Source organism: Sinocyclocheilus grahami, unplaced genomic scaffold (assembly GCF_001515645.1).
Source record: "Sinocyclocheilus grahami isolate Dianchi unplaced genomic scaffold, SAMN03320097.WGS_v1.1 scaffold91.1, whole genome shotgun sequence".
In the NCBI taxonomy this organism is placed as follows: Eukaryota; Metazoa; Chordata; class Actinopteri; order Cypriniformes; family Cyprinidae; genus Sinocyclocheilus; species Sinocyclocheilus grahami.
The window spans coordinates 605,974-629,460 of record NW_015505270.1 but is presented as its reverse complement, the minus strand read 5'-3'; the positions used below and the strand labels follow the sequence as shown (position 1 = coordinate 629,460).

The window sequence follows — 23,487 nt, the reverse complement described above, 5'->3', positions numbered from 1 at the left end:
GTGCTCACTCACTATTTTCTGACAATTACATATTCCTGGTGCTTTTTTTTTAATGCTTTGGTCAGTGAAATCACTTCCTGAGGAAATGTCTCCTCCACTGACAGCACTCCTTTCATGCTAATTCTTTAATGTTGCAGAATTCATGCGGCCGATGTGGGCAAATGCACCATGAAACACAATAGTTCTGGGCAGGTAACTGGAGTCCTGGGGAAGAAGAGAGAGGAAGCAAACACTGCATGTTTGCCATCCTAAAGTTTAAACCTTCAACTCGCTCAACCCGGCTGAGTGGTGCAACATTGTGTTTTTAGCGGGGGTCCTATCTCTACACAATTTCACAGCAGGATGGAGAACTTCAATGGCATCTCTGAAGCTGGGGTTAGACAATGGACTGGTTGCCAAACCAGCACGTCAACCCAGGATTTCCTGGCTTATGGCACAAAAACGTTAGCCACCGTTGCACAATGAAGATTGAGTCTTGTATTCGGTTGATTTGAATCACAGTTCCGAACCGCGCCACATCTGTATGTTGGAGTTTACATGAGAGCACAGCATTCCTCTTCTTCCTGTAGAGGAAGTGCTTAATTGGTATTGCAAAGGGTGCTGTCATGAGACAGCTGGGTGGCCAGTTCAGAGGTCACTGACATGTAAGATAAAGGAAAATGGAAGAAAATTGAAAACATTTCTTAGAAATGTACACTTTTTATCATGTTAGATTTACATGTATTTGAAAAATGTCATGTGGTGTAAATAATGTACACATCTTCATAGTTTTTTTTAGGTTATGCATTTTTTTCCACACCTGAACTAACACTGCCTTCAGTCAAAAGATCAGATATGTACAAATATAATTTCCTCTCTATAATATAATTTTTTCTGCATGTTTCGGTTTCTAGTTGCACCACACAACTTGAATTTTGTGTCCAAAACCTTTTCCATTTTTAAATAAGCAATGAAGTAGTTTTATAAATAAACTACCTTTAGAGTATTAGCAGAGTAGTAGACTTGGTAGTTTAGGGTTAGGGTTAGTAGAATAAGTTGACATGCACTTGCAAAGTTACTTATAGTCAGTAGAATGTCTAAAGCATTAGCAGATATTGATTTGCTGTTGAAGTGGACTATCAAATTAAAGAACATTATGCCATGCTATTTAATAAAGTTCTCTTTTCAAGTCTTCATTCTTATAATGCAGCTTTTTTCTCTTATGACATCAAGACAGTTCCCTTTCAGTCGGTCACTCTCGACGTCACATCGGAGGACCAACGAAATTGGGATCTCGCTTAGAGGGACCAATCTACTTTGAGTGTAAACTAAACGAGCCAATGCAAATTGGCATGCGATTATTGCATCCAGTTGCTGCTGATCACAGCGTGAGTATAAGTAGGCAGCAGGTGCAGCGCATATTCAGCTTTTCGCTTCGGAGCCGAGCGATCACATCGTTCTGCTCCTGACTACTCTACTGAGAGAAAAGACTGAACGAGTTCAGCGCGCTCTTGGAGAGCTCCTCGTGTTGGTGGACGGCGCTTCAGCGGTGGTGGTTTCCCGTGTCGAGTGGGTTGCACTGACATTTTTTTATTTTATGAAAGAAAGCTGTATTCAAATGACTGAATGTGTGAATAGCATTTTAATGCATTTTGGAATTAATAATAAACAGGACAAAAAAAAAATTGTGGTACAAACATGCCACTCCTGAGAAGAAACCGAAGCAGGACGGGCCTAGAAATCGTGCTGGCTGCTTTCATCTCTTCCGTATTGGACTTGTAAAACCTTGCTAATGGCCTTTAACTGACGTTGTGCCAGTGTGCCATTCTCCCAGCATAAGGATTTGTGCTTTGGGTGCTGCTGCCAGGAATTTTCCAGATTAACTCCCAGTTTCAAAGAAAGGTCCCTGTGGTCTGCCATTGTGCAATGCAATACACTTGTATTCATCTGTGTAAGGAACTTTTCATCCTTCCATTTTCATTCATTCACTGAATGGGGTCTTATTTAATAGACCCATCCTTCACCTCTGTCTCAATGTACTCATGCAAACAGCACTTCCTCCCAGATTAGCAAATAATTATGGATCCTTCTGCATTGCCAAAAACCCTAGAGCACAGAAAGAGCACCAAGGAGATTCTTTTGAAGATGTTTGCGTCTCTAGCTATGCATGACATCACCAGAATTCTGCTATTTCCTCATCTCTTCATTGAAAGTCGACCAAATAGTTCACTGAGGTGAGTTTTATAGCTTAACGGAGAGGTACGACATGCAGTGCTCTTTCTCACTTTACTGGTCAGCTCCTCTGATCTCAGCAGTAACGGCTGATTGGGTCGATACCTTCATCCTTCCTGCCCCTCCCTCCTTCATCCATTCATCCTGTGCTTCCTACCACCCCTGGGTGAGGACATAAGCCTCTTACAGGCAGGACGGAGCACTGAAAGGCTGCGGTGGAGGCTGGCTCTATTTGCCTTGTGCCTGCAGTATGGGTGGCTAAGCAAACGCTGAGGAGGGCTGCCAAACCGTACAGGCTCAACGCCTTTAAAACGGCCCAACAGAGTGACCATTGTGTGTGTGGAACAGGAGAAGTCACTTATTATAAGCAGAAAAGTGAAAGATCCTTCCTCCACAAAGTCTGAAGGAAGGCTAAAACCCAAAAAGCCTAAGCTGAGCCTTTTGTTTCACCCCATTCCCCAGAACAAAAGCAAAATTTGAGCATAACATTCAGCTTATAAAGCAACAAGTACATTTTGGCCCTCGCGTTCAAGCTCATAAAGTTTTCAAGAGGATACAGGAAATACAGATTTCAGCTTTTACGAAAGTTCATTTCATTCATGCTACACACATATATAAAACATGCAACTTTTATGAAATTTGTTCCTCATCAAATGTAGTACTTAGTGTGTGATTTCATACACACCTACTAACTAAATCATTCATTCAACTATTTCATTATAGTTCAAGACCAAACCACTTATTGTGTTATATTAAGAAGTTTTATTATCGTTTATTAAAATGTTCGTGATTGCAAATCTACTGAGAGACACCAGAAAGACTGTTTAAGTATCATATGTTTTCTCCACTAATGACAATAATGCATTATGCAATTCTGCAATTCTAATACTTTAGAATTTTTAATCCATTTTGTCAACTGTTGGGCATTACTTTTAGTAATGCTACAACAAACAAAATAGCAATATTTGCCTAAATAAATAACATCCTTGTGTAATTTTAGTGTGTACATGGTTGTCAGTCATTTTTATGCATTCATAATTTGTTCTCTCCTCTCTCCTGGTTGATGCCAAACTGTTTAGTTCCTGCAGTTCAACTTGTCAGCACAACATTGTTCACACATAGGATGTCTCAAGCTGTGTTTTCTGATTAAAAAGGTGCAATGTTCACTGCACATTATTCCCTGTGCATGGGATGCCTATAGAAGTCCACTTCACTTGATAAAACAGGTTGCAACGTCATCACACAGTTGAAACCTGAGCCATGCATAGAGGAGTTTAACGTATAATGACATTATGTACTTATATAAATAAATATGAATAACATACTTTCGCCATTTGGATTTAAATAATCAATTACTTAAGAGACTAGGATTGAATCATTATTGCAGTGATTAAAATGTTTCTGGCATATTGCATGTTTGCCAACAATTATTTAAATCCTAACTGATGCAGTCTGTAGCTTTTCATTTCTTAAACAACCATTTAGGAAGACGTACCCATGTACATATTCCAAGGTGACAATGTCAAGATTCACTGAGCCCAAATTGTGAAAAAATGGTTCACTGAACATGAAGAATCACTTTCACACATCACTTGGCCACCACAGTTTCCTGACGTTAACCCCACTGAAAGTCTTTAGGATGTGCTAGAGTTGACTTTAAAGAGTGGTTCAACTCTTGATTTTATGCAACTCTTGATGGAAATAAATGTCATGACATTGCATAATGTTGTTGAAACAATGCCACAATGAATACACAATGTTATCAAAGCTAAAGGCGGTCCAGTAAAACTAGAATGTGCAACTTTTTTTGGGGCAGGCAGTGTAAAGTTGACTCCAGCACATCCCAAAGACTTTCAACAGGGGTAAGGTCAGGACCAGGGCCGGATTTACGCATAGGCATTCTAGGCATGTGCCTATGCTTGCTTGTCCAGGGGGGGCCCAAACACAATCAAGAGATATATAATATTTTTGTTATACTATGGGATATCTACAACAGTAAAAGAACCAAAAACCCCAGAAGACTAAATATAAAATATTAATAAATATAAGAAACAATAGGGTAAAAATGAAAAACTATTTCCATGTCTTCAACCTTTTTTATGAACGGAAATCATGCTTTCTTTCTCCCATTCTCTCTCAGAGACGCACACACAGTACAGACACGCACTCGCGCACACATGAGGAGACGCAGACAGAATTTATCAATAAAATAGTTTCGCATTTCTCAGAAGTGAGGTTCTTGAAGCAGTTAAACTTAAAGATTCACTATTAGTAGACGCTGCTGCTGAATACTGCTGAGAGACGCACAGACGCAAGTATTCACATGCACTTAATCTCTCTCTCTTTCGCTCTCGCTCTCTAATAACGGCGTTAGCCTGCATATCAATGGCTCAAGCCTCTATTATTAGCTCTAAAATGACGTTTTGGAATTTGCAATGGAAGGTTTGTGATGAGGTGCGTAAAAAATTTGCAAGCTCAACACACACGAGATTTCAGGACAGAAACATGTCAAATGTCTTGAAACAAATCATCTCAACAATTGATGTGTGATTGTGACTCTAGGCCATTAAAATTATTAGAGAAATAATGCACTCCTGAAGTGGTTATGTGGCCATGTCGCCACGCCTATATGGAATGCCTATTAGCTATATTTTAACTGTAATCTTAATATTTGCATAATAACTGTTCATCTTGTGCACTTTATATCTGCAAACCACCGTGTAGTAATGCACAATGACTGGTGGGTAAATTTCCTTCTCCACTGTCTGTGAAGTGATGAATCGATGTTCCCTTTTTCCCATGCCATTCACAGTGCCCTTCGAACGCTCTCTTTGGATTGAAATCCCTCTTAAGATGGTAGAATACCCCATGAAGTCCACTGTGCAGGGCAATTACAATTGACGGTAGCAACTGAACGAAAAACAGAAGTTGTGCTTAGGGGAATCCAGACTCAAATTTAAAGTCATGTTCTGAACTCTCTCCCCAACTCACTTTATTTAAATTGCATTCAAATGTAAACATCTAGTATTTTTCTACCATTGTATACAAAACCAGGGCAAAAAGCACGCTGTTACACAGGAAGAGGCTCAGAAACACCTTGGCACTTAGTTACGCAGGTAAAGATCTTTTCTGAACCAAAAAAGGAAGCTCATTCTTGCTTGCACTCCATTTTCCAGCAAACGGTGCTGAAGCTGGAAAGTCACTTTACTAGCCGTTGTACAAGCATCCACCATGCCAGCTGCCTGAATGAGAAGCATTGTCCTGGGCCAGTTCTTTCCCAGCCAGCCTGCTTTCATTATCTCACTGTTAAGGCCACAGCCACAGATCTGCTTCGCATTGACTGGATCAAAGCACAAGGAACAGGTCCTGCAATGCAATAATGTGTGTCTACAGAGGAACCCTGTTCTGGGAAAGTTCAATAGGTTAGCATATCAGTAAGATTTGCCGGCTGACCGTAACCACTCACCTGTTGTCTGGTGTAGCAGCACTCTGTCTCTGCTTCTTCAGACACTTAAACTATCAAAATGATATCCATCTGCTGGTATGCTATGGGAAACACCCCCTTTTAGGTATGAAATTAGAGATGTGTCATCTTGAATAGGATCTGAATGAATCAGAGACCCAGAAGAAAAAACTGTGCTTTTCTTGAAAAACTAATGAGAATTGTTTCTTTTAGGGGATGCAATGCACTGTGACTTTTCAAATGTGCAAAACTTTAATCAGATTAAAGCATATTTATGCACAATATGGCCCAAAAGCTGTGCCATGCGGTGCCTATCATGTGGATGCTGCACACTGGTGGTGGTTGAGGAGAGACCCCCCACATGATTGTTAAAGCGCTTTGGGTGTACAGCAATACACAATAAAGCACTATATAAATGCATCATTCATTCATTCATTCATTCATGTGACAAGGGTCCTGACAGGTGGCTGTCCTAGCTGCCTGTTCACAGGTTGTAGCACTTACTTCCAGCCTGACCACTGCAGATTCAGTGTGTCCATCTGTCAGAAGAATTAGGAGTAGTCTGCAGGAATTCTCAGATCATGGAAAGGTTTGGCTTGGTGGGTAAAAGGGGGGCTAGAAGAGAAGGAGGGCCCAGAGGAAACTTTCATTGGGGTGTAATCTGAACCCCTCAGCCACCTGCACTTGTCTCAGAGGCCAGGAAATGGAGTACATGGGTCTTTCTTTCAGCTCTCACAGTGAACTAATCCTACTTGAGAGTTGCATGCAGACATATACAGCTTCCTTTATGGGACTGATGCAGAGAGGGGTTTGTTTAGGGGTGGTATGAAGTTAACTGGCTAATAGCAAAAGAGTAGCCTGGACTCGTTTAGAAACATCCTGCTAATCTTAGAAATGCTTAGGAGATAATGTCGGACCCTACAATATTTACTTATGTCTCATTTAAAATATGTGAGTGGATTTGCATTACGAAACTAAATTTTAAACTAAGCGGCATTTATTTTAAGGCTAAGGATCAATGAATAATGTGAGGATCTAATACTTTCATCCACTTTCAAAAACACAAATTGTTTTTTGTTTTTTTTCTGAATTAAAATGGTACAACTTTCTTGACATCTAACGAAGAAAAAAGTATTAAATTAAAAGTATGAATTTATTATTATTATTATTGTTTATTTTATCAAAACTAGTTCACTGCTTATTAATATTTGAAAAAGTATCCTAAAAATATATTATTAAGCTAACATGCAAAAACAGACCCTTTTGACTGTGTGCCAAGGTCAATGCATCTCTTCTTTTCTTTTTTTTCTTTTTTTCCCTTTTTTAAAAAAACATGTTTGTAAATTTTAAGAGGTGTACATGTTTTCAAAAATGAAAATATGTATTGCGTAATTTTTACACCACATAACATTATTAGAGTCATTAAACTGAAACTTTGACTTGAACATTCACAATCTGTCATGTCACGATCTGCACGGGAACACAAAGATTGAAGAACTAAATGCATGTTTATTTAAGGATAATCCAAAGCCGTAGTCCATAAACAGACATAAGGTCAAAGACAGAGCAGTTAGTACAAACAGGGCAGAAAACTCCGACAAACAGAAAACCCAGGAAACCAGGCAAAGTTCAAAACCACGATACAGGGAACCAGGACAAGAGAGCACAGAACTGCAGTGTGACACAATACAAGACTAAGCAATGAATGACTGAGGGAACAAGGTTTATATAGGCAGAGACTGAGGAGGTAACAACCAACAGGTGGAAACAAAAAGGTATAATGAGTCCGGGCAAAGGATTATGGGGAATGTAGATCGTGAGGAAGTCACAATAGTCAGGGATGGAGTGCCCTCTGGAGGAGCTCATGGGCACTCCAGCTGGAGACTGTGACGATATGGAACCATGAATGCACAGAGTACATTTTTAAGAATTTGCCACATTTCAAACTAGATTTTTGTAATATTTTCTTTATCACGGACACTCTAATATGTCATTGACCATAAGAAAGATAGCACAAGCACACTTTTCAAGCAAAACATTTTGTGTTAAGAATCAGTTTTTGTCCTATAATTTCTGTTTTTGTTTGTTTGTTTTGTTGTTGTTGTTGTTTTGTATTAGCAAGCTAAAGCAGTCATAAACCTAAAAAGTCCCAGCCATCAGGCAAACAAATGTTTGACCCTCTCTTATCACCAGATCAACATTCTCTCTTGTTTGTTGGGTTGTCAAGCAAACATCCGATTTTCCCATGAACGTCTGGTGGTGTTAATTCCTGGAAACATGGCTCTAGGGATTTTTTTTTTCTTTTCATTTTTTTAATTAATTGATTTATTTATTATTGATTTATTTACATTTGAGCTGTTGCACATATTAGCTGTTTGTCTCTGGAGGATAAACACTTGAAAATTATTCCAAAACCTCAGGAGAAAGGCTCAACCCTTTCTGTGGCTAAAACTAAGCTTTTGCTCATCCAGAGTGAAAAATGTGAGCCAACAGCTGTGCTCATTTAAAATCTTCAAAAGGAGTTATTTTTGGAAAGTGAGGATATAACTTTATTTGTCAAGTTTATTTAGCTAAAAAAGATAATATTATTATATCATATTATTTATTAAAATATTAAATGAGAATTATGGAGTAGTCACAGAGAAGTCACAGTCTTGACAAAAATAAAAAAACTAATAAAAAATGTTTTTTTAATTCTTTAATTTCATTTCATTCCAATTTTACTGCATGAAGGAACTTTTTTTTTAAATGCATTTATGTATTTATTAAATTAATTTTTAAAGTAAATGTATTTAATAAATAATAAAAGCATTTATAATGGCTGTATTTTGGTATTAATTTATGCTATGTAAATAAGTAAACTAAATTACAGTGAGGGGAATTTACATACGGAAAATAGCAATCACCAAAAAAAAATAATAAATCTGGGTACATTACAGAAAGAAAAATTGCTTAAGATATGTTTAACTGGCATAACATCACAATGCAAAACAACTTGTCAATTACTCATCCTCAAAAAAAAACAATAATAATTATAATCTAAAAGAAAGAAAGAAAAAGGGGGAAAAATCTGGATACATTACAGAAAGAAAATTTGCTCAAAATATGTTTAACTGTCATAACATCACAATGCAAAACAACTTGTCAATTACTCATCCTCAAAAAAAAAATATTATAATAATTATAATCTACAAAACAAAAAAAATCTTAAAAATACTGATTTTCTTTAAGCAACATTTATTCATATATTTCTTTCTTTTGGTTCAACTGGACCTGGACATTCTCACTTTTTCTCACTGTGAGACCCACCCCACAACTTACCTCCTAAGAGGCCAACAGCACATCAAGCAAATCAGCAGTGGGACGCTGAGAGCAGTGAGCTCATTTCCATATAGATGTAGCCCAACCCTGCCACCTGTGATTACCATTTGGTCTGTTCTTATACATGGCTGTTTTGCTCCCTGCCTCACACAGGGTTTGAGGCATTGACCTCCGGATGTCTCCATCCTAGACAATAACCCCCTGAAACTGTGACAGGCAAAACAGAGAAACAGCCTCCTGCCACCCACATGCCCCTCAACAACACTTTCTGTCTTCACCCATGAGCAAACCCCCAACCCCTATTTCCTGAATCATGACTGTCCACACACCCAAACACACAAATACTGTATACCATCCTAGAGAGTCAAAACATTCAAAACAGTTATGATTTTCCCTTCGCATTAACACTCTAGAAAATAAGCATGTCTTTCTATGAGGCTTGTATGTATAATGAATCATAAATGTATTCTTAATAAAGTGACTCTCATAGGTATTCTCCTAAAGGGACTCTTCTTATAAGTAAATAAATTAATAAATAAATAAATCTTTTACTTAAAAAAAAAAAAAAAAAATTCCTGTGGAACATATGCAGGCACATTTTCAAGTGACCTGACAACCCCCAAAAAAGAACAAATAAAATAAAACAAAAATGAATTAATTTAAATTAAATAGAATTAAATCATAATAGATAAACGCACAAAAACATAATTTAATAATAATTTTTTTTTTGCACTGGTCGATTTAAGGTCTTGTTTCAGACTACTGGAAAGACAACAAAAAGACATGTTTAATTATTTATTTTATTGTTTAATTACAATACATATCTTTAAAGGCCTTTTTTTCATGCACTGAGCCAGAAATCATCCATTTATTAGCACTTACATACACCAAACTTTACAGTTTTTACAGGTCTTTACAAAATGGTTTGATCATATATCATTCGTCCTGAGTTATATAACACATAATTCCTAGTGACAGTATTTGCTGATTTATGGAGAGATAAAAAGAGAAACCTTTAACTCTAATATGCCAACATCATGTCACAAGAATTTTAAACCTGGCTTTATCCAGAGTTCAGATTTATTTTCTGGAAATGTGTGCAAGTTAGTGCATATTCAATTCGATTGTGCCACATTTGCACATTTTATTATAACATAAAAAAAAGGAATTCAAAACAGTCGTCTCGATGTGCTGTGATTAATCAAGGAGACTTGCCTTAGGAGAAATAAAAAAAATAACAGATAAAAAAAAATTTGAATATCAAAAGAAATAGGACAGTTTGCTTTAGGTCTATTCCATGTAGGCCACAATTAGCTTGCAAGCAGCAAATAAAGGATGACTGCACAGCCCAAAGAGGGGTTCAGCAAACAGCACTCGGTTCAAACAAGTGGCCATGTGGCCATTCAATACACAAGGACATGTTTGAAAACGCGAGTGTAAACTTGAATGGGTCTGCCAAAGTCCAGCTCTCATTCAGCAAGTTACACTCAACGTGACCCAAAGCTCCCTGAGCCTCATTTTGGATGAAATGTAGGGGTCAAACTATGAAACTACAGACTATAACCACTAAAATTACAGCACATTGCACTACAGCCAGCTCTAAACAATCTTCTTTTAAAGGCACTAAGGTCCAGGTAATTCTAAATGTCCTTGTCGGGGCAAATTTGTAGATTAATCTTTCATCCTCGTAAATAACAGCAATTCACAGGAGAGCTAAACCCAACATGGTGCTAATATCTCTGCAGTGAATATACATCCGGAAAAGCTTTAAATGATGGTGGGTGGAGTTTGTTCGGCTCACACAGGGGAGTCTGTTTCAGCATGCTGGTAATTCGCAGAACTAGGTTGTTTATGCACCATGGCCTCATTTGAGGAGCAGCACCCCTCTCTCTCAGTGAATGGAAAGGTACCAGATACCTCCCCTTCGAGTAAATAGATTGTATCAATGAAAATAGTCAGCTCTCCTCCCCGCTGCCTTTTTATGAATGGATATACCTGGCAAAAACTAGCCACATTCATTTTTACAGCACATGAGGGATATAGAAACTGGATATAGCACTGCTGTAAACGTTTAGGCAACAATTTTGTTGTTCTCAGTGGAATTGATTTATCTATGTTTCAGTATAGCCAAAAAAACAAGGTTGACAATAGCAGTGCCAAAAGACATAGGGAATTCTATGAAATTAACAATCCATACTTGATTTACAGATGTTGTATGGTTCTACACTATGAAGCAAAAATGAAATAAAATGATATGCAATAGACTTTGACAAGTCTACATTAATACAAATGTATTTCATAGAAGGTACATTAAAATATATATTCGAGATGTATTGTCCTTCGTGCACCAAAAGTAGGGATCAAGGAAAGCTAAGGGCTAGTGTGTAAAGTATGCCATCTAGAGGATAAGATCTGAATATATGCATCCTTTTTTGAAGACCTCTTGATATACTGTATTTTATACATACACTGCCTGTCCAAAAAATTAATTATTAATTAATAAAAACAAAATAAAAAGCCTGATTTAGTTTAAATAAGCACATAAGAATTTAGAAATGAATCATTATTGCAGTGATTAATATGTTTCTCACATGTATGTTTGGCAACAATTCTTTTAACATCCTAACTGATGCAGTGTGTAGCTTTTCATTTCTCAAACAACTATCTTCCAGCATGGTTGTTTAAGAAATGAAAAGCTACACTGCATCAGTTCAAATTAAAAGAATTGTTTCAAAATATATATTAACATGCCAGAAACATATTAATCACTGCAATAATGATCCAATCTTAGACTCTTCAGTATTTGTTCAATATATATATATATATATATAAGCTTGGTGGGAAAAAATGATGTTGAAACAAACAAGTCATTCAGAAGTTATAGCTATACACCCATTAAACCATTTAAAATGGCTAGAAATCAGTATTCAGCAATTTGGCCAATCATAAGAGAGTTATTTACATATAGATCTCTTAAAGGTGCAGTAGCCAAAACCAAAAAGTGGGTGAGGTGGGGGAATGTAAATCTCCCAGAGGGCTCTAGCAGAAGTCAGCAAGGCAGCTAACATTTCTAATGGCAGCTTTTTTTGGGGCTGTCAAATTGATTAATTGCGTTTAATTGCATCCAAAACAAAGGTTTGTGTTTACATAATATATCTATGGGTATTGTGTATATTTATTTGTACATATAAATACACACACACACACACACGTACGTACATGTACATATTTAAGAAGAATATGTTATATTTATATATAAATCATATATAAAAAAGTATACATGTAAAATATTTTTAATGTATGTGTGTGTACTTATATATATACACATATAAATATACACAATACACATAGATATATTATGTAAACACCCACCTTTGTTTTGGATGCAATTAATCGATTTGACAGCCCTAATATGAAATATTATATTAACTATTATATACATGGGGAACTTCTGGCTGTGCGTTACTGATGTAAATCCCACTTAAATTCCACATCAAGTTTTACATACGGGATGTGAGACCCCCTTACCTGGTGCAGAGGACGGCCCATAGGTCTCCATCAGCTTCTGTTTAGTCAGGTGTTTTTTATGTTTCTTGCCACTGTAGTGCTGCTGAGCCATGAGGGGATTGTTGAAGGAAGATTGACAGATGGAGCAGAAGAGGTTTGATTATATCGATTTTGCATAGCTTGTCAGTGAGCTACAGTTCTGTGTAGTAAATGCTGCTCCATCTGAAAGCACATGAGATTTACTACTGATTACAGAACGGGCTTTACTGACAAGATGAGCATGACAATCGCATTCGATTAATCGTGCAGCCCTAGTGTAATCTATTAACTTTGCATAAAAATCCATCTTTTACTTAAGTACTAGATATGGGTGTCATACCATACAATATTTTTATTATGACTTACTTTGTATTTAATGTGAATTTAATAAAAACAAGGTGGGAGCTAGTTTACTAGAAGAACTGTCATATTGTGACGTGAACACAAATTTCTCTCATTCATAGTGATTCTCTCATTCCTCTACTATATTCGGTCTCTGATAGTACCATGCACAGTGATCTCTGTTGTATACTGCAGACTTTTTCAAACTCAATAGGCAGTCTGTGTATTCCAAGCATGCATACATACATAAAATACAGAGCATAGTATGAGTAGCATGCTAGTATGCCATTGTGAAAACATCTTGATATGCTTGCTATCAGTATTTAGTCCTCAAATCCACATTTTGTTCTGTTTTAGCTGAGGAACAAAGTAAATGGTGCGATCATTTCAACTTTGTCCGTGTGAGTGTGAATTCATACCTGGTAATGTGCAAGTTTCTGGGATTCTGAGATTAAGACAGCACTACACACTTTACACTGTGAATCAGAGAACAAGTCACTGTGCTCTTTTATCATTCGGTTCACTGAAAGACAGGTCAGCATCAGAAACAGTTACTACAAAGGGGCATTTCATTGTTATATAAAACATATGCACACAAAACAGCTTTGAGGCAAAGTATGCAATGCTCAAATCAAACCTAAAATAGACTTTCTTTGCATTTAGCTGCAAAAAAAATCTGACTTTGTCTTACATCGACCTTGGATACACTATTCTTTCTAGTAGACACTAAAGAAGCAGTCCTTAGAGCACTGAGGAGCTTGAGCTATGCTACCATGCTTTACACTCTCAGGCACTGTACATTCTCGGAATAAATGTCATGTGCTACTGATAAATAATGCATCGCCATTTATTCTAAATGAATGTCGGCGATCTCTTACCCTCGGCCGCCCCTGAAGGTAAATATGGAAAATCTCCATTCGGCTCTTGCTGCGCCATGTTAGCAGGAGGCGGATCGCGCATGCGCAGACGATACATGCGCTGCGCAAGTCTCTTCATACCTACCGTATTTCCAGTAACCATTTTTTTAAATCTATTTACAAACAAATATGTGAACCATTTATCCTGCATGCTTCACAAAATGATTTCTATACACGTCTACGCACCCACTAAGCAATGCAGATGGCGTAAGGATCCTTAAGAGAATCAATACGGGGTAAATATGTCTCGTTGCGATGCGAGTTGGTTTATTTAGCTAAAGATTCATTACTTTCTAGCATTTTACCAGTTTTATGTGTTATTAATGCACACTCTAAATTTCGCTTGCGACCCTAAATTTGACAAGAGTGTGTAATTATTTGCACCTCAAATCTTTTACCGCTCGCCTGGGTGTGATTACAAAAGCAACGTGGTTGGTGAATTAATCGTTTTCTGGAATCGAATCTTTCCGTGAACCGATTCACAAAATCATTTCAGAAATGGGGTTGAAAACTCACCGAACAGCAGTTTTGTTGTGAGTGCAAATTAAATGTAGTTTCGAAATGACTTTTTAATTAAGGGATTTATGAACTGAATTTTGGCTTCAAACTGAATTGGTACACTTAAAGTTACAATGGACATCCTTAACGGATTACTTTAAAAATATGTGACCATGTGACTTAATCGATTTTATATCCATTAAATTTAGTGGAGTTTTAAAAGCCTATTTTGTTATTAAAACCCTATGGTGTTTCTGTTAAATGATTGTAATATATGTTTGTAATGTAATTTATTTTTATGTAGTTAATAATATCGCATCTTATTTGGATTAACGTTGTCTTAAAAAAATTAATAAATGATGTAATGACGAAAAAGAATCACTGAATCGCTTATGAACCAGTTCTTTGAAGCAAACCGATTCGCGGAAATGACTCGAACTTCCCATCAAAGCGCGCGCTGTCGGTTGTGACGTAACGTCTTTCCTTGTTCCTCGTGTCACGTGACGACAACCGCTTGTGAAAATCTCTTGGAATCGAAATCCTTATTTTTGGAGCCTTTGATAGAACGGACTAACGTCGTGTTCTCGAATATGAGTATGAATATTGAACGCGTTCAGTAAAAGTGTATGAGCAGTTAGCTGAGGAAGAGAGTGTGTCTAAAGGTGTACATAGAGAGAGAATTAATGTTGTTGAGGTCGCAGCATGCCCCGCCGGAAGCGCGCAGCGGATGAAGGCGGAAGAAGAGCGAAAGTCAGCAGAGTGGAGCACAATGATGAAGAGACCCTGGTCATATCTGATTCTGAACATGAAGAGGTACTGTGTATGCAGTAGGCAACCACATACTGTGTGTTTGGCTTCGTTTAAAGGTTTCTGTGTGGTTTAAGAGTTGTCTAAATGGGATAGCAACAACTTATCTTAAAGAATTACCATGGTAATAATTGTCTCTAAAAAAAATCACAGTTAGTACCAGATATATTCAGTATTGGGTATGTTGTGCTAATTTCTGTTCCAGTAACGTCACCAAATAGAATTGTGAAAAAAAAGAAGATTTTCCAAAAATTCCCTGTCTTCCATTGATTTGCCAAACAGATAATTTTGCCCCAAACTCAGGCCACTGGCTGAGCCAGTGTTTCTGTGAGAGTAATTTAATTTAAAAAAAAGAATAATTTTATGGTAAATTATAATAAAGGGGTCATATGATGCTTTTTTAAAGATTATTATTTTGTGTATTTGGTGTAACAGAATATGTTGACATGCTTTCATGTTCAAAAACACATTATTTTTCAAATACTGTACATTATTGTAGGTCCTCTATGCTCCGCCTCTCTCAAACGCTTCGTTTTCTACAAAGTCCCTCCTTCCGACAAGCGCAGTCTGCTCTGATTGGCCAGCTGACCCGGTGCATTGTGATTGGCCGAACACCGTAAGCACTCGTCGGAAATGTAACGCCCCTTACCATAATCGCGAGCTTCATCTTTCAAAATAAATGTAAAGACAGTTAACATTGTTATTAGTTTTCCCATCGGTTCAAGCCAGAAAGGGGAACAGAGTCGCGTGACAGACACAGTGATGAAGCTGGTATGTGTTTGCAGTACACAAGCCACGGTTAAGACAGCTGACTCCACTGTGATGTGACCCTGTCTCGCGCGCGCTCTCTCTCTCTCTGCGCGCACACACACACACAATGCACAAAACTCCGCATTTGAACAGTCAATAGCAAATACTTAAACTAATAACAAAACAGTAGCTGATTCAGAAGCGCCAGATTGTCATAGCAAAGTCAGAATTACCTCTTCTCCTAGGTTCACGAAACGCTCGTCCATAAAATGCATTGCTGTTCTGTTGTAAGTAATCTTAAAGATTCCTAAATGCATCTACTTCTGGAAGGCCAAATAAAGTGCTTTTGCTTTCGCCTAGAAACACACAGCGTCTCCCTGACATGGCTGCTTCAACACTAACTGCGGTTACTGAAACCACGCCTTCTTTCTTTGCATGCACAATTGGGGCGGCATTATGCTAATATTTCCACATAGTGAGGTAGATATGTGGGGGCGTGTTAGAACGAGCCGTTTTAGGGGGGCGTGGCAGAGTCTTAACTTTGATAAAGAATATCTCTTTGGTTTTGAGACTTTAGTCTTTGCAACTTCAGGGATCTTATCTCTGCACAATCAGCTTGTAACACTCCAAAGAGAAAGGAAAACTTGAAATCGCATCATATGACCCCTTTAATAAAAAAATAATAATAATAATAATAAACAAACTTTATATTTGACCTTTTTATCCTCAGGAGGAAGATTGCTCATTTAAACGGTTCACTCGGACAGCCCGGTGGAAACAAAGGGGGAATCAGTCTCATCTACAAAGTACCGAAACTCAGAATTTAACAACAAATCATTAATTGTGCCTGAAAACTTAGGTGTGCTTTTCATTCAGACCTGTTTGTGCTGTTCTACTTGTGATTTCAGAGATGACAGAAGAAGAGATGCTGGACCTGGCCATGAGACTGAGCGCTCAGGAAGCAAACAGTGCTGCCCAGAGACAAGAGCTGGAAGACAACGACATACAAAAAGCCATAGCGGAAAGTCTTAATGTTGGTAGAAACATTTATTCTCATAAAGGCTGTAATACACTATATGACGTTTAAAATTGGAACAGATTTCAAAACACTAGGCATCGTGCACTTTTGTAACTTGTAAATGGAAAAAAACTGAGCGTCATACACTAAACAACTGAGGATCACACATTACCAGACTCTTCAAGTCGTTCCGAAAACAACAAACTCACACAGAAACGTGTGCATCTTTGCCACGAGATGCATTAGAAATGAAAAAAATTAATTGTAATATCTCAAAATATCAAACATGAGTCTGTGCCCGTTATACACTATGTGAATTTCAGTGAAATCTGTCAACTCCGACAGCCCAAAATCTTCAGACTGGCTCTGACTTTCATGAAGTAGCACTGGCTTGTCTAGACTGCAAAAAATGTTGTATTCCAGCCTTAAATTTTACAAGTCTCTTTTATAAGTTTGACCAATCAAAGAGCAGGAGGGTATTAATAAAAAATGCTGCTTGTATTTCTGCAGGAAAGCACTGTAAAAGCATTGGAGGATCAAGATGAAGCAGCCAGCTCTACAGATCATCCACAGCAGAATGTAACAAATGCGATATCACACTTGAGACAAAAACTGTCATTCTCCAGCCGAGATCAGACACACAGTGAGAATGAAACGACTAGTCCGCTGCCAGAAATGCCTGATCTATCACAGACGACCTCCTCACATCTTTCAATGAGGAGTTCCCCAGCTCAGGTCTCCAGTCCTCCTGCTAACACTCAGGTTAGTTGTTAAGAAAGGGTTTCACATTTTATCATCAAATTATTGTTTTCTTCTAAACCGTATAAAACCTTATTATATTTGATATGCACATTTCTAAGGATTCTAAATTATCAATATTATCAAAACTTGGTTGATCTGTTGTACACAATCTTCTATATGCCCCCTGTTGTCTGATTTAGAGTTAAATTTTTATTAGACCCTTTATTATAATTATAATTCTAAAACTGTCCCCATCAGGTTGTGGTACACATGTCTTTTTTTGCTGTGAAATCTTTACTGATGTTTAAAGTAAATTTAAGAGTAGATCTTATATTGTTAGTACTATTTTAAGATGCACAGTTACTAGACTGAAGCAACTTGGGTTTACTGGATTATCCATATATAATGTTTTAGAAAAATCATATAAAAATGTAAATATTAAATATGATACATCAGGCTTTTGAGGATTTGTACATCTCTCAGTAATCATTGTAATTTATTGCATTACATGATGCAATGTTGCAATGTTTTGCCTTGGGCATAAAAATGAAAAAATAATAATAATAATTCAGTCGGTTCACTCCAAGCAGAATCAGTATTTTAACATATATGTTAATGCATTCCTTCTGTATTATTACCATTCCGAAAACCTCTTGAGTAAAAATGTAGAAGAAAAACATTTAATAACGTTATTATTATGGTTATAATAATAACAATAATAATAAGTACAGCGTTTTCTTTACACAAAAAAAAAAAGAAAACAGAGAGAGAAGAGAGTCTTAGTCTGGTATCTTGCATCTAGTCAGCCAATACAGCATCATCTTTTCTAACAAGATTTTGGCCAAATGTATTAAAAGAGAGCAAAAACTGTCAATGTTTTAAATTAAAATATAAAAAAATATTTTCTGCGTGGTTAAAAAAAAAAGCTACTCGTATAAAATTGCATTTTGAGAGGAAAAGAGATAATTTCACATGTCTTAGTTTATTATTACATTCAGAATGTAGGCTAAAATACTGGTAAATAAAGCAAAAGGTTTACAAACATTATAAACACAGCTATAGGTTATTATAATTCCCTTAGTTCTCTCCAGAACAAATCCTCTAAAGTTAACAGTGTTATGGCTAAGTAAATGTCCAGCCAAAACGAATGAATTTAAAGAGAAGCTGAAGCCTACCTCTCTCATTCGGCGCAAATCCAAATGTTTCCATATTCGTGACATATCTGGATGCTAAAACATCATCATCCTTCACATAAGCTATAACAGCACAGTGAGGCGATGGTCACGCTGAACGGCACAGATTGTACTATAGACTATTTAAATTGAGCGGTGTAATTTTTATGTTTCTTTAACTGTATTTTATTTTGATAATGAACAGGCTGCGATGTCAAGTTAGCAAAAAAATATGTGTGTGAGCGTGAGGTGCTGGCGCGATCACTGCATTGTTTTCCCTTTTAAGAGAGGAAACTGTTACTCAATCATTTATGGTCAGACATATAGAAGCTAGACATCGTTCAAAACTGTAAAGCTTTTGCAAAGCTTTTTGCCGTCTTGGTTTCCTTTCCATAAACTTTGGAGCGTGTCACAACCGAAACTCAGCACTATTTTTTTTCTTTAGTTTTGTTAATCTGTTCATTATTTAAGTGAAATATATCGAGTGTATAGGCCTATATATTAATTTTTTATGTATATAGTTTTATTCAGTTTTCTCCGTTCACTAACGCGCTGCAGGTGTGTGCTGTCATTTGTGTGAATCCATTATTAACTGGTTAATGGACATTTCAAATAGCCGTTTCTGTTTGGAACTATTACATTTGGTTTCGTTTCTGTTTCTGGTTATGTTTCTGTCAAAATTTAATTTGTTTTTGTTTTCGTTGCTTGAACTGGTTCAGAGCCCTGGTTTTGCCCCCCCATAATAAAAATTACAGAGCTTTGATCATAAAGCTAAGCATTTATCATCTTACTAAAACATAATATTGTGAGATATAGAGTGACAGCTGGTGTTTATATTCTTTTTGTGTAAGTAGTCTGCTGTATCTGTCAAGTTATATACACTACAAGTATATAAATATCAGAATCATCTCCAAATTGTATATTTTTTCTCACTTTGTGCCTCTGAATAAAATAAAGGTGTTTTTTTTCTTCTCTGGAATGAGCTCCATATTCTCATTTTATCATACTACAAGAGATGTAAAAGTGTGATGTATCAAACATGATACTCAAAAAAAAAAAAACACACACACACATACAAACTTTTTAAAGATTTTGTTTGAATAAACTCTTCCATATTTAAAAAAAATAATAAAATTTGAACATGGACATTTTTTGGTCAGGCTTTACAGGATTAATTACAAAAATATTAACCTTTCCCCTTTGTTTCCCTTATGCTCATGCATCTTCCTAGGACACGACATCAGATAAACAGACAGTCTTCAGCAACACTCCTGAGCTCTTCAGATCTGTCTCAGAGTCCCAGTCCCAGACATCTCCTGTCTTCACCAGGCGTGGCTGCTTCATTCTCCAGCCTGTAGTATGTGTAGAGAAACTGAGTCAGGACCTCATCCCGGCAAGCATTGACTCAAACTTTAACATCCAAGACGGCGCTGCCGCTTCCATTTGCGCTGACAGATCTCCGTCCCCAAAGCAGGAAGATTCACCCTTATCCAAATGGGCAGTCTTCACTCAGAAAGACTTCAAACGAAAAATTGATTTGCCAGAGGACAAAGACGGTCGTAAAAATACTAATGCAAGTGAAGGCGATACTCAAATATCTGATGAAGATACTCATTTACCAACACATGTAAGCCAAGGTTTAAGCACAGATCCAGATACGTGCCTTTCACCTTCTACAAGATTCAAGCTGTCGAGCCCCAAATGTGTGCCTAAAACCAGCAATGAAGATGTCACTGTAGCAAGTGTAAGTAGGACATCTTAAAATGACAGGTTTAGCAGTTACACTACTGTTCAAAAGTTTGGGGGGGGGAAAAAAAGTATATATATTTTATTCAAAAAAACAAAAGTGTAAAGACTTTTATAATGTTGCAAAACACTTTTATTCAAAAGAAATGCTGTTATTTTTTACTATCTTGAACTTTTATATTACATTTATATTAAATTGTAAACATTTCAGAATATTACTGTTTTACTGCATTTTTGATCGAATGAATACAGCCTTGGTGAGCTTGCCAAACTTGCCACAAGACTTCATTTCAAAAGCGTTCAAAAAGATCTTACCCCTTAACATTTGAATGGTAGTATGTGGTAGTAACTTTACTCTAAGTCACTTGTATTTATAGAAGACTAGCTTTACCTTGTTAAGTTTTGATTGGATTAATCCTCTGTTTAAATCATTTTAAAAAATGACATTTACGTAACGTTGCATAGTCCTGCTCCTTAAAGGTAAAAAATCTGCAGAAATAGTATAGCATCTGTAAATGTTTGGCATACTATGTTGCCCATTTTCTCACATACTGTATAGGATGCATAGTATGCAAATTGGGATTTGGCCTGGATCTCCAGAGATGAGATTGAGCTCCCCTGACTGACATTTTCAACTCTATTTGTGTTCTAACTTTGTGTGATCATTTTAACAGAAAACCCCTAACCTAAAGCAAGTGAAGGATCAGACCACTCGGGATGAGAATGTCAAATCTGACAATGGTATGCTATTTCTTGCACTACTCTACACTGTGGCCATACTGGCAAAGTTTGCACTGTTTACTCAGAGCCATATGGCCTAGAACCAAGAGTTTGTAGTTTTCAAATGATCATCTTTGTCTGATGCTGCACAAATAGAAATTATCTTGCACACTTCATTTCCAAGTGGTATGAGGATGCGCATTTACTTTAAGGCTATATAGTCGTGTCAAACTAAATACTTGAGTGTTTAGTAAAGAGTCAAGGCAATTTGAGTTTGAGTTCTGGCAACAGAAAAGCAGTTACTTTATTACAGTGTGGTTGACCCACTGTTGCTGCAAGACTGAGCAGTGTTTTGCAGTATTTGGTACCACACAGAGTGAGTTTGGTTCCTGCCGACAGGGCCTGTCAAGTTATTGGGTTCTCTGTGCGATGGTTCCATACAAATTTAAATTTAGCCAGGCCATTATTATTTTTTTAGAAATACATAATTTTGTTTAACAAGGATGCAAATAAATTGATCAAAAGTGACAGTAAAGATAGATTACAAAAGTTCTGTGCTTCAAATAAATGCTGTTCTGTTAAGCTTTCTATTCATTAACGAATCCTACAAAAATGTTAAAAGTCAAGGAGTTCTTAAAAAAAAAAAAAAACGTTTGTGTATGGGAGTTATATATGTGATTTTGTACAGAATGTTTGGGTTAACCCTAATCATTTCATCATGTTTTAAACTGCAGAAACTGCTCCAAACACTTGGAATGAATTTGCTAGTCACATGGTCTTGCATTTAACAGATGAAGATGATGGCAGCGAAGAGGTAGGTACTGTACTTTATAGTTAATAGTTTGTATATTAAAAATAACTGCATGTTTAATATCCTGTCATTTGAACAGAGGGCTATTAACATGCACAAGAATATCCTGATATTGATCAATATTTGGTCATATTCAAACTATGTTAGCCTCATGTAAGCCCGTTATTGCCAAAACCAGATAGTTGGTAACCAGATAATGTTATGGTTTCTAGAAATTCGTATATAACATCTGGCAGTTGCCTCTATTCAGAATTTTGTGTCAGGATTGCAACAATAAAATGAACATTAATTCATATACGTGTATGTACAAACAAAAAAATTTTTTGTGTGATATTAGATACAAACAGATACAAAAAAGTATGTGCATGTCATAGTTTAATGGGAATATGCTTGTTACATGTATACAGGAATATTCTAATAGCTATAGAACATGTAAAGAGCAAGGTTTAACCAGAATGTGATTCTTAATTGGAAAATGTTGTCTTTTCCAGGTTCTTTCCCCCAGCCCAGTCTTGCACAAGAACATTTTTCAGCCAATCAAGACTGAGCTTTCCCCAACCCAGTCCTGCATCTCTCCAGCTATCTTCACTCCCAATCCTTCTACACAAGACACACAGATGTCCCGGTCTGTCCTGGAGGAGGGCTCGAGAGCATTCAAAGGTGTGGAATTCAAACCCTCCGACTGTAAACCTCCACATACTTCAGTGGAAAAAGGAGAATGCACTATTTCTTATTACTGGGGTGTGCCTTTCTGCCCCATGGGGCAGAACCCAGACGAGTACACGCGTGTGATCTTGTGTCAAATGGAGGTGTACGAGAAGAGCTTGAAGGAGGCCCAGCGAGAGCTGCTAAGCAAAGCAGACTGGGGACAGCCAGTGAGTGACATCAGCTGCATTCATTCAGTCAAAACGTCAATTTACAACGGTTACATTCAGGGGCGCAGGAACTGAAACTTACCAGTTTTCCTCCTGAAGATTAAGATTAATTATGTGATATATTTACAATTGTTTTATGGCTGCCAAAACCACTGTAACAATATCTTTTTTTTATAGAATATTTTAATAATGTAGATTGCCAAATGATAGTTGTTTTTTTTTTTTTCTTCAGGTGTTTCCTGGCTCATCAGAAAGGTCATTTGGTGCAAGGAGATGGAAGCGCCACAGAGCCCCTCAGTTGTCAGAGGATGAGGAGGAGAATGAAGAAGAGGGAGAGAAAGAAAATAACAGAATAGAAGTAGAAGAAGAGAGGGAAGAAGCCAAGGAGGAGTCTGTGGTGGGGTCACAGGAGGATGCTGAGGGCAGACGGTGTGAAACATATGTAGTGTTGTCTTCTCCAGAGCAAGTGGTTAGTATACTTTTCTTGCGATCACTCTAATCTCTGTCATTAGGTTGGTTGTTAAGATGTAGTCAGAATTTCAGCATGTC

The 23,487-nt window shown here is 37.1% G+C and overlaps 2 protein-coding genes across 4 annotated transcripts in view; one reads left to right on the top strand and one right to left on the bottom strand.

Annotated features, from left to right (window-relative positions):
• Nucleotides 1-13,973, bottom strand: part of LOC107587262 (zinc finger protein 346-like) — a 19,222-nt gene extending 5,249 nt beyond the window's left edge. The window contains exons 1-3 of the mRNA XM_016274980.1: nucleotides 13,762-13,973; nucleotides 13,303-13,406; nucleotides 12,524-12,662 (exon numbers count right to left, since the gene is read on the bottom strand). Of these exons, the coding sequence (XP_016130466.1) occupies nucleotides 12,524-12,662; nucleotides 13,303-13,406; nucleotides 13,762-13,951 (433 nt within the window). The 5' untranslated portion in view covers nucleotides 13,952-13,973. The remainder of the gene's footprint in view (nucleotides 1-12,523; nucleotides 12,663-13,302; nucleotides 13,407-13,761) is intronic.
• Nucleotides 13,947-23,487, top strand: part of LOC107587199 (BRCA1-A complex subunit RAP80-like) — a 17,392-nt gene continuing 7,851 nt past the window's right edge. Inside the window, exons 1-10 of one of the 3 annotated variants that reach the window (XM_016274874.1) lie at nucleotides 13,947-14,036; nucleotides 15,000-15,111; nucleotides 16,586-16,661; nucleotides 16,764-16,888; nucleotides 17,384-17,635; nucleotides 20,018-20,530; nucleotides 21,207-21,273; nucleotides 21,987-22,066; nucleotides 22,555-22,938; nucleotides 23,171-23,407. In XM_016274874.1, the coding sequence (XP_016130360.1) occupies nucleotides 15,001-15,111; nucleotides 16,586-16,661; nucleotides 16,764-16,888; nucleotides 17,384-17,635; nucleotides 20,018-20,530; nucleotides 21,207-21,273; nucleotides 21,987-22,066; nucleotides 22,555-22,938; nucleotides 23,171-23,407 (1,845 nt within the window). In that variant the 5' untranslated portion in view covers nucleotides 13,947-14,036; nucleotide 15,000. The other 2 variants (XM_016274875.1, XM_016274873.1) reach the window with 2 other exon arrangements.